We start from the raw sequence: 17,693 nt of genomic DNA, 5'->3' as shown, positions 1-17,693 counted from the left end.
AATGCTGTTACCTTCCCACCAAAGTGGTCCAAATGTTTCTACTTGCATTTTTACATGCTTTCAAACTGCTAGGTTGGCAGAAGCTGGAACAAGTAACGGGAGCTCACTCCATTACGCGGCACTAAGGATTCGAACCACTGAACTGCTGACCTTTCTGATTGACAAGCTCAGCATCTTACCCACTGAGCCATTGCATCCCACACACTAGAACTTGGTAAATAACAAATGTTTGGTCTCCAGGTTGTATTTTTGTATTTTCCTAAATGATTTGAGAACTAAGATGAAATCACAATAGCATTGTTTCATAGCTGACAATCACAATTTTTCTTTGCCTTTTTTTAAACAAAAGAGTTATTATTTAACTTATCTTTCTTTTCTATTGTCAGATCACTTAGAACCAGGTAGAACTGAAGAAAGTTGCTCAACATCTCAACCGCCGGAAGCTGCCTCCAAAAATATTACTGAAGAGGAACTTGAGGACTGGTTAGATAGTATGATCTCCTAAAAGCTACATTTTGTTTATCATATAGCACAAGTATGTGAAAAATAATTTAAGATGACAATTCGTTAATTGTAAAAAATGTTTACAAATATTTAATCTGGTGATTGGCTGAACCTGAACCTTAAAAATGCTATTTGTGTATTTACAGTGTTCTGGATTTCATTGCCTTAAGAAATTTAACAATATTAATTTGAAGTTGTAAAAGTATAAAAGCCTATTTTGAGTCTGTGAAATAAAATACATTACATTTGCAAGTACAATTATGGAACATGTCTTGGTGTGACGCCAATAACACAATGAAATATGACATAACGTTTTGTTTTGCAAATTCTTTATTGCAGTGCATGTTGTTATTTGAACAAACGCATTAACATTGGAACTAATCACTAGTTTAATTCTGTTCAGTTGTAAGACAGGTTTTTAAACCAACTGCATGTAGTAAGCAGTTTTGTAACAAGTATATGACTAAATTTCATGTCATACAGTAAGACCAGAAAGCAACACAGTCAAATAACAAAAATGTCAATCTAAAAGACTAACATTTTAAAAAAAAGTATTTTGCATAGCTAGATCTGGAAATAGTTAAGGCACTTAGATTTTAGAGACAATAAAATACTTGAAACTTTTAAGCACTGAATACTTAAAATCTTTCTATCTGTATTGTTACACTAAGAAATGGCACAGGGAAAACAAGGCTGATTGAAATATTAAGTCCACCGTATGAATCCATGATTACGTTATTGTCATCTGACATTCAGAGTCTTCAGTTGCAAAACAATGATATAGCCCTTTCATCTATATTATTTTCTACAAAGGACTGATAAAAAACAAGTAATGATTCCTGAATTAAAGTACTGAACTGAAATGTTTAAATGTTATTTTTTTGCTCTGCCCCACCTAAAACAAAAACAAACAAAACTGAAATCCAAATAATTCAGAACATGTTTCTGCCACATACAAAAAGCTAACCTAGATCAATTTAAAACTGGACTACTTCATTTACTTAGAGGTCAAACATAAGCAATATTTATGTTATGCCATTGTTTTGCACGAATTCTATTTTTGTTTACATTGAATACAGTAGTTCCTTTGTTGGTATTTTTATCCAAGTTGATCTTCATACTGTTTACGGAAGCAATCTCCAGCTGGGAAGAAATCCCAGCATCTTTCTTGGTACATTTTCCATACATATGATTCCTGAAAATATAAAATACATGTTTTTCAAAAGATTTATTTGAGAAAAGCAATACTTTTCATTCTTAAGGCATATTTTTTCTCTCAGATTAATGAATGGACATTTTCCCTATTAGAAACATCAAGTGGGAATATATTCCTGAAAATAGCAAGGCAGCCTTTCTGTTGATGAATCTACTGTATCAATTTATAGTTCAGTTATTAATCTTAGGGAATATATTTTTGCTATATAAGATATTACAACATTACTTTCATTTGCTAAACAAGCAATTAAGTAATGATAACTTCAGATAAATGCATTTCATATTTAAATACAAGCTGGCAGCCAACTTTGATTTTTTTTTTTTTTACAAAATTGTAATCTTATAATAACAGGTCATGAACAATTATTATAATACACTAAATTAAGTATTCAGAAAAAGGCATGAAAAACTACAGTATTCAGTACATGAGTTTCAATGGAAGAACATTTAAACATTTGGATGTCATATGTTTATAGATTAAAATGATCAATAATTTGCTTTTGGAGAAAAAATGAATGGTAATCATTTAATTGTATAAAGTGATCTTAGTATATCTCTAAAAATGTTGATTATATATTTTATGAATGTTTTCAGAAATATTTATTTCTTTTCATTTACATAATCAATTAATACTTTACCTGCCCAGTGTGCTCAGTTTCATCCTTATTAATAAGATACATCAAAAAGAATCTGGAGAAAGAATATGAAAATATCCATGACTGTTTTTGGTGGTATATTGTTCTTGCTTCTTAAGAAAACAGTAATTATTTCCATCTAAAAAATGTGAAACTATAGGCTAAAAAAGACTTCTTTTATGATTCATTTTATAGGACCCCGAAAGAGTTGAATGGTGATATTAAATAGTGAAATATTTTACATTGGTAAAAGAGTTTTGTGTATGTAAAATTGCACAAGTGTCTGAGTTTCCAATCCAAAAAAGTAGACAACCTCATCAAGAAAGCATTAGAAAAAAACAAATGTAAAAAATCATTAATGAAAATACAATAATACAATACAATACAATAGTAGAGTTGGAAGGGACCTTGGAGGTCTTCTAGTCCAACCCCCTGCCTAGGCAGGAAACCCTATAACGTTTCAGACAAATAGCTATCCAACATCTTCTTAAAGACTTCCAGTGTTGGGGCATTCACAACTTCTGGAGGCAATCTGTTCCACTGATTAATTGTTCTCACTGTCAGGAAATTTCTCCTCAGTTCTAAGTTGCTTCTCTCCTTGATTAGTTTCCACCCATTGCTTCTTGTTCTACCCTCAGGTGCTTTGGAGAATAGTTTGACTCCCTCTTCTTTGTGGCAACCTCTGAGATATTGGAATAATGCTATCATGTCTCCCCTAGTCCTTCTTTCTCTTAAGCTAAACATACCCAGTTCCTGCAACCGTTCTTCATATGTTTTAGTCTCCAGTCCCCTAATCATCTTTGTTGCTCTTCTCTGCACTCTTTCTAGAGTCTCCACATCTTTTCTACATTGTGGCGACCAAAACTGAATGCAGTATTCCAAGTGTGGCCTTACCAAGGCATTATAAAGTGGTATTAACACTTCACGTGATCTTGATTCTATCCCTCTGTTGATGCAGCCTAGAACTGTGTTGGCTTTTTTGGCAGCTGCTGCACACTGCTGGCTCATATTTAAATGGTTGTCCACTAGGACTCCAAGATCCCTTTCACAGTTACTACTACTGAGTAAGGTATCACCTATACTGTACCTGTGCATTCCGTTTTTGTTGCCTAAATGTAGAACCTTACTCTTTTCACCATTGAATTTCATTTTATTAGATAGTGCCCAATGTTCAAGTTTGTCAAGATCCTTCTGTATCTTAAGCCTATCTTCTGGAGTGTTGGCTATTCCTGCCAGCTTGGTATCATCTGCAAATTTGATGAGTTCCCCATTTATTATTCATGTTGAGTTCCCCATTTATTTATTCATGTTAAAAATAATTAACATGAAACTGCAAATGCCGGTATCTGTTTAGTTATTCACAATATTTTATTTTGGTGGTGACTGGTTCTATTTTTTCTTTCTTTCTTTCATGAACAATAAAAAACTGTACCTTGTATTTTACATTTACATTTCAAGGAAATCAAATGACAGGCCCCTACACCAATTGGTTCTGAAGCAAAATTTGCCTTGGAGCAATATTAATTTTCCTGCTGCCAAAGCCTCTGATGGCTCATACTATGGCTCATCTTTCCAAAGATAAAATCTCCCCTTTCCAATCAAGTTAATGAGCATTACTGTTTATGTAGATTAATGTCTGCGGAATTCTGGCAGTTGAAGCCCATGCATCTTAAAGCTGTCAAATTTGAAAAATACTGGTCTAGAGACTGACAGAACACTCCTGTTCTGGAGCCCTACCATATCCAAAGCTTGTTCTGAGCAGACATGAGGTAGAAGTATGATGTTTGGATTGGTTGGTTGGTTGGTTTTCCTTTAGGGATCCTGAAACTGATGCTGGCTATGAGATCACTAAAGCACAGTGGTCAGCTGCTGCGTGGTCGCGCGGGTTCAGGCGAACTCTTAGCTTTGATCGCTGGCTGGGCCCGCCCACCCAACCTTGTGCTAAGCTATCCATTTATAACTAACTTTCTGGCTTGTTCCCTCCGCCCTTGCTGTCCATCTGAGTTTCACACCGCCCCTGCTTTACTCACCAGAGCTGCCTGTTGATAACCTGTTCTTTGAAGCTCCGTTTCACTCCCAAAGGGGCACATATGTGCAAAACTAGTGCACGCGCTCACAACCAGCAAACCGCTTGTGAATGTAAGTGCAGCCCACCTCTGCTAAAGCATCCATAACCTGACAAGTCCTGAATCTGGGAGTACAGGAGTGCAACACACTGATTTTGGAATAAGTCTCATAGAACTCACTTCTGGATAGATATTCCTAGCCTTGTGCTATGAGCTGGACAACCCTATTAACATTGCTAACAATCAGTTCTAAAGAAACATGCATTAATAAAGCAGTACATGCGTTTACTTACAAATAGTTGGCCAGATTGTGCTCTTGTAAAGTATGCATTTCAAAACCATGTGGAGTTGTATCAAAATATTCATTACCAATTCCACAAATAAAGCATTTGGTCTAAAAATCAAATAAAAATATTATCAATATAAGAATTAATGTAGTTTTCTTGACAATTTAATGCAAAGTTTTTCCTCTTTCATTTACTGAAAACAAACTAACTCAATACAATCATGATCTTACCTCCATGTCTTCTTTGACCTGCTCTTGCTGATCTCTCAGTTCACCAAAGGCATCAATAATAAGACCTATTATTAGAAAGAAAAAAGACACAAATACTTGCTAAAAATCTTAACTCTGCTACATATTTGCAGTACATACACCCTGCACTACCATTTAGGACCCATTGATTTTCTTCTTACTCAGTTAATGTATTTCTTAGAAGAAATGCATACGAAGAAAGAAAAATCACAATATAAGTACAATACGGACATCATTAAAATGGAAATTTTGATATACTAAGCTATTTTTAATCACATGAACATATTGATGCAGAAAATACAAATCAAGGGGATTTTGTATGAAATTTTCCCCCTTAGATCCATTTATCAGTAATGTTTTTGAAGGCTACAACAAGGGGACACTCCTCTGATTTGTAGCCTTCAAAAACATTTCTGAAAAATTGATCAAAGGGAGAAAATTTCACACAAAATCAGTAATAGAAGAAGAAGAAATAGAAAACACAAGAATTGCATTTTTTGTTTCACTTTACTTAGGGGTTCCCAAATTCTTCACCTTATCAACCCCTTAATGACATCTCACATTGTTCATTGACCTTCAAACATTAATTACATGAAAGTTTACTATTTACTATTACTTTAACTAATGGTACTATGAATAACAACAAAACCTCCCAAAGAAGGCTATAGAGAACTTCGTCTGAAATGTTGTCAAAAAAAACTTTATGGAGGTTATTTACGTAGCCACTGGAAATTCAATTCAATTTATGGAAGGTATTATATCATTAGCTATTGTAAAAAGAAAACCATCTTGTTTGACATTCATCATCTATAAGTTTCGGTCATTTTTTTCTCAGTGGCCAGCAGCGTGATGTATTCCTGAAAATGAATCTCTCTTAAACAAATATTGTATTGATCAGTTGAGGAAAAAAAAAGATGAAATATTAAAACCATAATTGAAGATTGAAGATAGATCTTTCTTACATTACTATAGTAATGCCCTTACTCAAAATGAAGTGCAACCACGCATCGAATACTGTATAGAATAAAACTATTAGCAGGAACTTAAGCAATTCTCCCCCCTCCAGAAGGGATGATAGCCTAGAAAGCAAATTAAACAACGACAGTCCTGTAGAGGTACATAAATCTATTTTTGGCATGGCAATGTTTGTAAGGAAAATTATTAATTCCCTTTCCCTATGTTAGAGTTTGAGTTTACCAGTTCAGCCTAAATGCAGAAAGATTAAATCTGATAAAAGGAAGTACTTTCCACAGTGTATAGTTAAAAGTCTGAAAATTGTTGCCAGGAGATGCTGTGATAAGAAATGTGTATGAATTTTTTAAAGGGCAATAAATATATATGGATTGCAGCAGGGGTGGGTTCCAGCAGGCACTACTGCTGGTTCGCTTATGGGTGCATCGCATGCACAGTGCAATAAAAATTATTCTGCGCATGCACAGAAACAAAAAACAAGATGGCGGTGCCTACGTCACTGCCCGGAGAACCGGTTCAGGGGCGTGGCAGACCTTGGTCGCTGCCGTTCCAAACCACTACTTGTTCGTCCAAACCCAGCATTGGTTTGCAGTACAAGCATTAGTACAAGCATTAGTAAACCCCAGGAATCTTAACAATAACAAACCTTGAATGATGGCCAGTAGGATAACAATGACAAAGAAGAAAAATGTGATATCAAAAACAATTCGATATATTTCATAAGGGTCTCCTGCAGGGTCTTCAATTTCATCTCCAATACCTCCACCTGCTCGTACCCCGACATACATATGGAACAGGTAACACTGAAATGCAGAATTTAATACAGTTTATGGAAAATAATCAAACCACCTTGAATTAAAAAACATTTTAAAAAGGTCAATACTTTTATGTCATATATTGGAAGTTGGGATAGATCTCACAACATTTAAAATATGTTACAAAAATGCTAAGATTAAAATTCAGTATCATTAGCTTACGACTGCATGCATTTATTTCAATGCAGCTTGCATATGAAAAATTCAAGTGGTTTGACTAAAATTTTGAAATACTGCAGCAGAGAACATTGTTTTGTCTATTTCCTATAGTAAATCCAAATTGCTTTGTTGCTACCTTTTGCCGTGTGATGTTTTAATAGCCTGCTTTTAATTGAAAATGTATATTGTATTTATATTTATTCTTAATTAATTTCATTCTTATTTACTTCTGGAAAAATAGGTGAAGGCAGTTTTGGTTTTCTTATATACTGTATTTCTGGTCTTGATGATATTATCACTTACCAGCTGAGTCTGAGGGCACACTCCTGTGCATGCATGCCCACACAAACTTATGTGTGACAAAGATATATGTGTAGTTCCCAGTCTTCTATAACCTCACCATACTCTGCTTTTCTCATCCCATGGGTAACTTCCCACCCTATCCTGTTCGCATAGCTACGTCTACACCTTATATTCATAGTTGAAAAATATTTTGTAAGGTAACTAAAAATTTATTGAAGAAATAATAAAATGAAACCTAAAAATTTAAAGTGTTGCCACTCAACGTAATCTGAGATTAAAGGTACATTATATTTAACTCTTAGACCCAGAGACGAGACGCCATTACAGATATGGATGAAAGCACTCTTCAAACTGCTTTGACCAAGTCTAACCTAAGTTCTTTACATACATAGGTCAAAAGTAACCCTCTCACACACACAAGTCTGGAATGAACCTTGCCTGGTTGCCATTGGGCTGTTCGAAGGAAAGAAACTACTCTAATGGTACATGGAAGTGACCCAGAGGGATGATGCATCAGACTGTTAAAAGAGGCTGCGGGAGATCTGTGTTTTCAGACTTGCAAGATTCTGTTAATGTAGCCGTACAATAAAGTAGAATTACCCCATCTAGTTGTGTTTACTGTTTGGTTTACCTAGGAGAGCTAAAATATCCCAAAGGATGTCCCCAGGAGTCACAGTGCATGCTAAGGGCCTCAGCAAAAATCAAGAATAAACAGGTTTTCAAAGAAAACATTAAGTTTAGATAATTAAAACTATTACTTGTATAGTCTCGCCTTCTACTGTAGCTGTCTTCTGTTAACATATATATTAGATTCTGATTAATTGAAATGTTGTAGTATCAAGGGTTATAATTCCAATGTATAGTTTTTATTGAGGGCTGCCTGTTGTTCTCTTGCTAATGGCACTACTCTTCACATTCACATAGTACTTACAGTCATCATATCGTCACATTTCATGTCTGGCTCATCCTCATCCTCACTCTTGTTATAAAATTTCCGGAAGAAATTAAATGCAACAACCGTGTAAAGATATACCACCACAGCCAAGAGTCCAACAGTTAACATGAGCTATAATATAGCAATACAAAATAAATGGTGAATGATATGTAGAGAAGAAACAACAATTAAGAAGTTAAATCTTGCCCACAATATAAAAGGTACTTATTTCCACTGTGATGCTGCAGCATTTTGAACATTATGTCATTCAAAATATATTAATTCAATCAATATTTGAGTTTACACTGGTGCATTAGGCTGCTTAAACCAATCTGTGTACTTTTAAGCTTTTCTAATTGCTTCTTAATTGACTTTCAAGCGTTCATTATATAGTGGACCATTATTCCATTGTGTTTCTCTATGCAACAACCATGTTTAGGTTTCATAAATATCTGCCTGAAAGGGGCAAACCAGAGCCAACTAAACAGTTCATTCAAAAGATCACAAGCTGTCCATAAACTTCAATATTTAGGTATTTAGGGCTAAGGAGTAGATACTTCCAGAAACCTAGCAACACATATGAAGGACATGTAAAACATTGCAAAATATTCCTCATTAAATAAGTGAAGGGGAAATCCATTGAGTTGAGTGTTTTTTAATTTCAGGTTAGTCCTGCTAAATCGCAGCTAGCATTGAAACATTCATTTGCAAAGCCCTTGAAAAGATTGATTTATAATGCCCAGGAGCATGAGCAAAGCACCTGTCTTGAGAATCACTCAAGCAACTGTGTCTAGCAATGGTTGTACAGCTGCTTCAGATGTTGCCCCAAGCTGTTGCCCTATGATTATGCAACAACTCTTTTGAATGCTTTGTACAACTAATCTAAATAAATGAGTTTGCAAGTATTCGATTCGGAAATGTATTTGTAATACATTTAGCACACATAACATACTTTAGTATTTATATTAAGCAGAACAGACAGTTCTGCTGTTTTACAATGATGGGGACTACTGTGCCAACCCAGAAACCTTATTTATATAGCAAAGAAGTATCTTCGTAGCTTTCCTGTGGAAAAGAATAGCTGTTACATAGAGCATTGGTTCACCAGATTTAATAATCTATCCACGTAGCAATGCATGGAACAATTGGCCTTCCTCTTCAATCTTCAAATGCTGTACAGTATAGAGAGAAGCTGTAGCCATGCTTGACTGAACACATTTATACGCTTTGTCAATTGGATTTGTGAGGTTTTAAGAAGGAACACACAGTTTTAGGGTACTACCCTGGCCTTTGCCTCAGTGGTCACATTATGAAGAGATGCTTTCAAAGTAGAAAGGGCAAATAGATTTTTTTGAACAAACAAGACTAGGTAGATTCTTACCTGATTTATAGTCGATTCGTGAATAATGCAAAATGATAGACAATGGTTTAGTACAAAAACACATTTATTTATGAGGGGTCCCAAGTGATATATTCTATCTGTCTGATCCCCTGTGGTTGAGGATTGTGTCATTGTTTTGATCAACTTATATGTACTCTCTTGGGTTAACTGAGTAGTGATTTCACATGTAGGAATTTCCGCATATTTGATATTCCAGGAGTATAACTCTAGTTATTTACTGGAAAAGCAGATAATTCAGCACTGACCTCTGCTACAGCATTATTCAATTTACAGGCTTTGCCTATTTTAACCACAAAATGGAATGATAGGCTAATTTCGTTAAAGGATCAAAGCACTACTGCACTTCTAACAAGAGCTGTCAAATGAAAGCATCTTGATGGGGCTTTCTTCTCTAACAAAATCATAAAATTGGAAGGGAGGAGGAAATTTAGTCAATTTAATTCCTTGCTCTATGCAAAATCCAAATTAAAGCATCCACAGAAGATGGCTGAATACATACAATGAAGAAGAGCCTAACATCTTTCTGGGTGATTATTTCAATCTGAATTTGTCTTCCTGTTACTTGAAGTTACTAGTTCCATTTTCTGCACAATAGGCATTCTCTTCCAAAGGTTAAACGTCCATAACTCTTTCAGATTCTGTCCATAATACATGCATCTGATCATCTTTGTCACCCTGTTCCAATTGCTTTGAATTCCCCTTATGAACACAATGCATAAGGGGAAGGAGGGTTTAAATGAAATTAGAATAAATGCTATTATTAAGCCAGATAGCCCTCATTCTATGCCAGGGGATATTATTTCATATGGAACTTTATATTTATTAAATTTTATTTCTATTTTTAGTCCTGTTAATTATCCCACCAGTAATTTGTCACTCACATTTGTTCAACATTCTGTCTGCATCCTACATTCAAAGTTGAAAGAGAACATTTAGACCAGGGTCCCCAATGTCCAGGTCACAGATCAGCATCTGTTAGGAATGGGGCCTCACAGCTGGAGGTGAGGGGTGGGCGAGGGAGCAAAATTGAAACTATCCTCCCCTAATCCATGGAAAAATTGTCTTACAAAATTAGTCCCTGGTCCCCAAAATGTTGGGGATCACTGTTTAAACCAGTGGTTCCCAACGTGCATCCCACACCCCACAGTGGGGCAATTTGAACTTTGTTTAAAACAAGTTAATCACCTTTTAGGCTTCCTCCGCGTGAGTAGAGTTCACTTTTTGAGTAAAGTAAGAATTATATGTCACGGGGGGGGGGGGGATCAGGATTTTAGAAATGCTTACATGGGGCATGGCCAAAAAAAGGTTGGGAACCACTGGTTTAAACCATAGACCCCCAATCCTCTGCTTAGTGCAGGTAAGAATTAAAAGTAAAGCAATCCAAGCAAATGGTTCTACTGAACATTTTCAGGAAAAAGAAGCCATTTTGCTATATAGTTCCACTGCCAACTGCTTTTTCTCTTTCAAATTTCTTTTCTAACATTCAATTATAGCCTGTATTTGCATTCATCTTCTTTTTGCAGCTTCCTCACACTGCTATCATATTCAATTTACAATCAACTACTACCCCAAGGCCTTCTTTGAAAATATTTTTACCAAGGTAGATAACGTATATTTCATTTTTGTTTACTAAGTGAAGCATTTCAGCTATCTGTGTTGAATTTCATTCTGTTACTTGCAGACCATTTCTCCACCCCTTCCAGAATTCTACCTATTGTGATATTAGATTTACCTGCCCAATTTTGCATCATCTTCAAATTTAATAAGAATTCCCTCCATATCATCATTCAATGAGTCTTTAAATTTTAAGTACAAGAACCAGGACTGATTCTGGTTCCTTTTGCCATCGCACACAATCCCGCACAGGACAATGTAAGGAAGAACCACCAATGAACACTGTGAGTGCAGTTCTTGACTCGGGTATATGCCCAGTTTATATCCTTGCATTCAGGATGTCATGGGATATTATTATTACTGTTATCAGGGGTGTCAAACTCGTGACATCATGTTGTCACGTGATATTTTCCCCCCTTTGCTAAAACAGGGTCGGCATGGCTAGCGAGTGACGTATCCTGCCAGCAGCCTGATACCCCTGCTATTATTATGGTTGGTTGCACAATCATATATTCAGATCAGATATGGCATTTTATTCACCTACCAAGTCAGCACCAGATGAAAATGAATTGCAGGGTTTTGGTTGAAATGTCCACTTGCCTTACACTCATTCATTGCCAAGAGCTGTTACATGTTAACTTTTTGCTTACTTTGAGTAATTGAAATATTGAGCGTAGCAGCTGAACATATTTGAAGGGGAAATGGGTCCAATTTTTAGTTGGAACAGAAGAATTGATGAGCATGCTCCTTCAGATCTCTTATCCACCAAGCACCTTGAGTTGTTCTGTGTACTTCTGTGTACCCTCATCTACTGCACCTGCTCCTCTGGCTGGCTGGCTTTCTCATCAACTGAAGCATGTCCACTCATGGCCCAAGTCCTTTACTTTTTTCTTTAACCAGTTTGCATTTTAACTTGTCTTAAGGATGGAAGGCAACCAACCTGCTTGTATTTATTCCCCACCCCCTCCTTCTTAGGGCACTTTAAGTAGGAAGGTTTTTTGTTCTTTTCTTGGGCTCTTTAATTAACCCAGTTATTAACTCTTCGCTCTATAAAACATTTGTATCCCCTCAAACATCTTTGTTTAACTCCTAGGACACTTTACATATTGGCTTACTGAGAGGCTTGCTTCCTAAATTCAAAAAGGAATGAGACACCCACTCACTATCCATCAGCTCTCAGATCTGTCACTCCTTGCCATCAGCAGCTCTTCAAAAGATGATCTTTGCAAACCCACAACTTGGCAAGTAATCCTTCAGAAGACACTGCTTCTTTATAACTTCTCTCTTCCTGGTTTTTGATCTCCTTGGAGTGAACAGCTTTTCCTGTTCCTTTGGATTGTGTCCAAGTCATTAAAGGTTGAAGATCCAGAACTGAGTACTCCACTCAATATCTCATTCTAGGCTGATGAGTATTAGTCTGATGAACTTTCAGCATCAGCTTCAAGTCAGCTACTTATCCTGTTAATTGTCATGCTATGCAGCCTACACAAAACCATCTTGCTAATCAGAAAGTCATAATGTCCTTTTTCAAATGCTTTGCTGAAATCAAGAGGCATTATACCTACAGCATTCCCACAATATACTAAACAAGTTATTCAATCAAGAAAGTAGGATAAGGATACTTAACAAGATTTCATCATGGTAACTATGCTAGCTTCTTGGTGATTAAGAAGGCTCTTGTAAATCTTTCCTGGAGGATCTTGTTTAGCAGAATTAAACACCAAGCAGCTGTCAGGGCAATGCATATACCCCATGTTACTACTCCAATCTGCATTGAAAAATCTGCAATTTAATTCTGGAAAACCTCACTTAGATCTTCTTGGCTTCATAGGAGACAGTAGATACCATTTGAGCAGGAATAACTCTTTTAAACTGCATATGCAGTTTAAATATAATAAGTGCACTGTCATCTCATTCCCTTATTATTGCTTCTTTCATCTGGTATAAATTGTAATTAATATATAAGTAGGCAAAAGCCAACAGGTTAAAATAGGTTATAGGGGCAGGGGTCAGGTACAATTGATTCACTGATTATTTGTCATGAAATTGTATTTTACTCCTAGCAACCTCATAGATTTATTCCAAGGTGATCTATTCCTAACCTTTTCTATTATAGAAAGATATATTCTATCTTCCAATACTGCACTGACTGCCTTTGTAACTGTGTCCCTCCCCTTTGTTGATGGTCATCCTCCTCTCTTTCCTTTCTCACAATTAGAGCCTTTTCCTTTCCTTCCAGATTGCTGGTCTTTGCACAATTCCCATGAAAAAGATAATTTTGAACCTGGTCATTTGTTCCTTGAGTAGGAACTCTGAGTTGATCTATTCAATGTTCCATCAGTTTGTTTTCTTGGCATTTGAGTATCTTTTCCAAGTACTTCATGGCTGCTCTACTGAGTGCTAATCCATGGCATTTTTCTTAACTTCTAGTTCATTTATTGTTGATGGTTAGTCCTAAAAGGCAAAAGCTATCCACCATTTTGATATTTACATTATCAATTCTAAGGCTGGGTATTCTGTCTGTTCTCAATTATTTCATCTTCTCTATACTTGAATTTAGTCACATGTCTTCACTATGTTCTTTGACTTTTGCATTTTAGGCTATCAGGATACTGTCACTAGATAGTGCAGGTCATTAATGCTTCTTCCTCCAATTTTAAAACCACACTCATCTTCTTCCAATCCGACTTCCTTTATAAAATATTGAGCATATAAGTTGAAGAAATATGGGAAGAGTATACAACTTTGTTGCACTTCTTTGCCAACTTGAAACCACTCTTTTTGTGTCTGTACTATGGTTTTCTGGCCTGTATATAAATTTCCCATGGGAACAATGAGACATTCAGGGATTCCCATGTCTCAGAGCACATTCCACAGCTTGATGTGATTGATATGAAGGCTTTACTGTAGATGAAGCACATACTAAATTCTTCTTGGCATTTGTTGGCTTTTTCAATTATTCAACATGCATTGTGTCCTTGTTTTCTAGAGCCACTCTGAACATCTGGCATCTCCTTTTTCCTCTAGGGTTCTAATCTGCATTGAATGATCCTAAGAATTATTTTGCTAGCCTGTGAAATTAAGGGTAGTGTACGATAGTTTGCACTATTAAGTCTTAGTTTTTTGTATTGGAATACAGATAGACCTCTTCCAATCAGCTGGCCAGTATGTATTTCTGCAAATGTGTTGGCCTAGTCACTTGGAAACTTGGCTGATTTATCTTCTCTTGCTTGCCATATTTCAGTAGGCATTCTATCACTTCCAATATCTTTCTGCTCTCTAATATAGATGGCAGCTGGGATGACCTTCCTACTTTTGGTGACCCTACTGGAAATCAGTACACTTGCCATATCTATCATTCTTCATTCACCCCTCCCAGGACTCCTCCCCTCATTATAATGAGGCAACACTTGGCATTTGGGATGGGGCAAGAATATTCAATACAGAATAAAATACATTGCAGATTTTTAAACCCACTAATATAAGTTCTGGTTTTTTTAAAAAAAGAAAGGAGAATTGAGTATAATAACTAAAGAAAAGGATAGACCACAAGTGATATAGTAGATAAATTCCAAAGAAGTGCACGTTTTCCTTACTTTAGCTTTGTGCTTCCTTTTTTAAAATCTTGCCTGAACCATTTAACGCGGTAACTTCACGTTAACCTTTCTAAAACTGATATTTCAAAATGGTCTGGAAATATTTTGCATATTTTCATTTTGTGAACTGCCCACTGAGGAAAAAGAAGAAATGAATACACTCAAACTTGGGAAGTTCAAAACTCAGTCCAGGCCCAAAAGAACTGAAAGTAGAGACCTTTTCTGGCTCTGTGGAGTTGGTATAATCAAAAATACCCATTACATACCAAATAGTTAAAGAAATACAGTGAGTCTTCAACTTATAACTACAATTGAGCCCCAAATTTTTGTTGCTAAGCAAGATAGTTGTTAAGTGAACTTTGCCCAATTTTACGACCTCTCTTGCCACAGTTGTTCAGTGAATCACTGCAACTATTAAATGAGTAACAGGATTGTTAAGTACAGTATATCACAGAAGTGAGTACACCCCCTCACATTTTGTAAATATTTAAGCATATTTTTTCATGTGACAACACTGAAGAAATGACACTTGGCTACAATGTCAAGTAATTAGTATACAGCTTGTATAACAGTGTAAATGTGCTTTCTCCTCAAAATAATGCAACACACAGCCATTAATGTCTAAACAAAATACTGTATATTTGGCTTCCCCATTGACTTTGCTCGTCAGAAGATCACAAAAAAAGATCACATGACTCTGGGATACTGCAACCATCATAAATATGAGTCTGTTACCAAGGGTCTGAATTTTTGAGCAAGTAACCATGGGGATGCTTTAATGATCATAAGTGTGAAAAACAGTCATGAGTCACTTTCTTCAATGTTGTTGCGACTTCGAATAGTCACTCAATGAACTGTTTTAAGTCAAGGACTACCTGCACTGAAATTGTTTCAGTGCTTAAGAACAATTGAGAGATAACAAATTGCAGTAGAAATACATTTAAACACTGGTCCTTCTACAAAGTGTACCGTATGGAAAAATGGGCGGAAAAATATATATGATTAATAATATTGTACTCCTTCAAGGAGACAGAAAAATACAATTTCTTAACAGATTATAATTATTGGATTAAATAATTTAAAGTAATCTGCCAAACCACATTTCATTTGATATGAAAGTTTCCTTTTTGATAAACAATTATAGAAACATGATTGAAGCAACAAAAAGTTTCAGTTGTGGAAGTTATTTTTGAATTTAATGAGAAATTGAAAATTTTAGGCGGCTAAACTGATGATTGAACTGTGATAAATACAGCAATAATTTGAACATTCAAAAGTTTCATAGCAAAATATACAATTCTTATCAATTTATAAAATCATCAATATCTAGCTAAGAAAATATTTACAATAGGCAGGCAGGGCTGGGATTTACAGCTATACATTTTATTTACATCTGCTTTGTCTTAATTTTAGCAATATATATGATTGAACATGATTATCCATCTAGAAGATAACTCTGAAAACGTTAGAAGAAATTATAATGCAGATATTTCTAAACCATATAAATAAATGAATTTTTTATATAAGGCAGAGAAAACTCCTTAATTCATCTAATTGTATAATCAATCAAAATGTGTGTCTGTTTTATATTTATATATGTTAAATATTTTGTGTTGTTACTAATATTATTTTAATGAAAAAAAATTCCTTTTTTCCAAAGTTAAGATATACAGCACATGAAGCTTTGTGAAAAATCTATTACTATTACTTTAAACTGGTAATATCTGAATGCTTCCTTGTGTAAAAGTAACATTCTGCACATTGAAATGTATTATGAAAAAGCTAGCCTTCAAGATTTTCACTGATATGCTTACCTTTTTGTAATTTGAAAAAAAAAATCTGAATTTTGATTTTTTCCCCATTTGCTTTTTAAAATAATATAACTTAGGGATATAGATTCATATGTAGCTGGTGATTTGTTAATATTCCTCATTCCTTTGATTGCTATGTACTTTTAAATTATAGTAGTATAATTTTTCATCACACTTTAACACTTTTGAATGCATTCTTAGTCACAGCCAATTAAATGATATTTCAATTTTAGTAACAATTGTTCAATGAGACATGAATTATATTGTCAGTAACTAACCTGTTTGCCATTGTGAGTTACAGATGATAGAATGGTACGTAAAGTCTTAAAACCCATAGCTATATCGAGCAAATGAGCAGCGAAGAAGAAGTTGTTGTAATGGCCAAGAATGGACATGGTTGTATACCAAGCTAAATACAAGAAAGACTAAAGAAAATGTTAAATGTCAGAGAACCACTGGTATTTTTCTCATTGCATTATACTATTTCTTATTACATTTCATTTATAAAACACCTGTGCTATAGTATTAAAATGCCTACAAAGGGGCTTATACATTAATGACCAAAAAATTGAATCCTTCTAGATTATATTAATACTAATAGTAAGTTTGGCAACTGTTACATAAATGATTAACCAAAGACACAAGACTATTGTGGAAGAGATACGTGTGCATTACATTCTTCTTAAGATATGCACATAGTTACAGAGTGCTTTGTGCAAATAGAAATGTCTACCTGAGCTAATCCTCTTTTCCCACAATAGGATCTAGCCATAAGCCAAACAAGGCCTTTCCAGATGGGGAGGAGCATGGATGCTTATGGACATGTCCTCTGGCCATATCCTTTTTATTTTGTTTTTGCAGTCTTTATTTATACATCAAGGTAAATAGAAAGAAGCTATCTGCTAGTCCTAAATTTGACTTGATAATTTAAAAAAGTATACAAGGCTGCTTTTTAAGACCACAGGGTTTTATAGGCAAAAAAACAATGATGTAGAAGCGCATCTTAGCTAAATCATTATATAATGTCACAGAATATGCAAATTGTTTAATATTTTGTATAATATATCCAAATATATACCAATATATATAATATTCAAAATATTAAACAATTTTGCAAAACTTAAATAGGTTT

At 35.1% G+C, this 17,693-nt stretch overlaps 2 protein-coding genes across 2 annotated transcripts in view; one reads left to right on the top strand and one right to left on the bottom strand.

Annotated features, from left to right (window-relative positions):
• The window catches only part of AVEN (apoptosis and caspase activation inhibitor), a 146,515-nt gene extending 145,753 nt beyond the window's left edge, over nt 1–762 (top strand). Inside the window, exon 6 of the mRNA XM_081937325.1 lies at nt 387–762. Within this exon, the coding sequence (XP_081793451.1) occupies nt 387–505 (119 nt within the window). The 3' untranslated portion in view covers nt 506–762. The remainder of the gene's footprint in view (nt 1–386) is intronic.
• A 143-nt stretch (nt 763–905) lies between these two features.
• RYR3 (ryanodine receptor 3) overlaps nt 906–17,693 on the bottom strand; it is a 334,068-nt gene continuing 317,280 nt past the window's right edge. The window contains exons 97-103 of the mRNA XM_081937281.1: nt 16,840–16,986; nt 8,136–8,270; nt 6,574–6,730; nt 4,938–5,002; nt 4,714–4,814; nt 2,358–2,409; nt 906–1,699 (exon numbers count right to left, since the gene is read on the bottom strand). Coding sequence (XP_081793407.1) covers nt 1,604–1,699; nt 2,358–2,409; nt 4,714–4,814; nt 4,938–5,002; nt 6,574–6,730; nt 8,136–8,270; nt 16,840–16,986 — 753 coding nt within the window. The 3' untranslated portion in view covers nt 906–1,603. The remainder of the gene's footprint in view (nt 1,700–2,357; nt 2,410–4,713; nt 4,815–4,937; nt 5,003–6,573; nt 6,731–8,135; nt 8,271–16,839; nt 16,987–17,693) is intronic.

The sequence above is a fragment of the Natrix helvetica genome (genome assembly GCF_964273705.1).
Source record: "Natrix helvetica genome assembly, chromosome: 1".
Classification (NCBI taxonomy): Eukaryota; Metazoa; Chordata; class Lepidosauria; order Squamata; family Natricidae; genus Natrix; species Natrix helvetica.
This window is presented reverse-complemented; position numbering and strand designations above follow the sequence as displayed.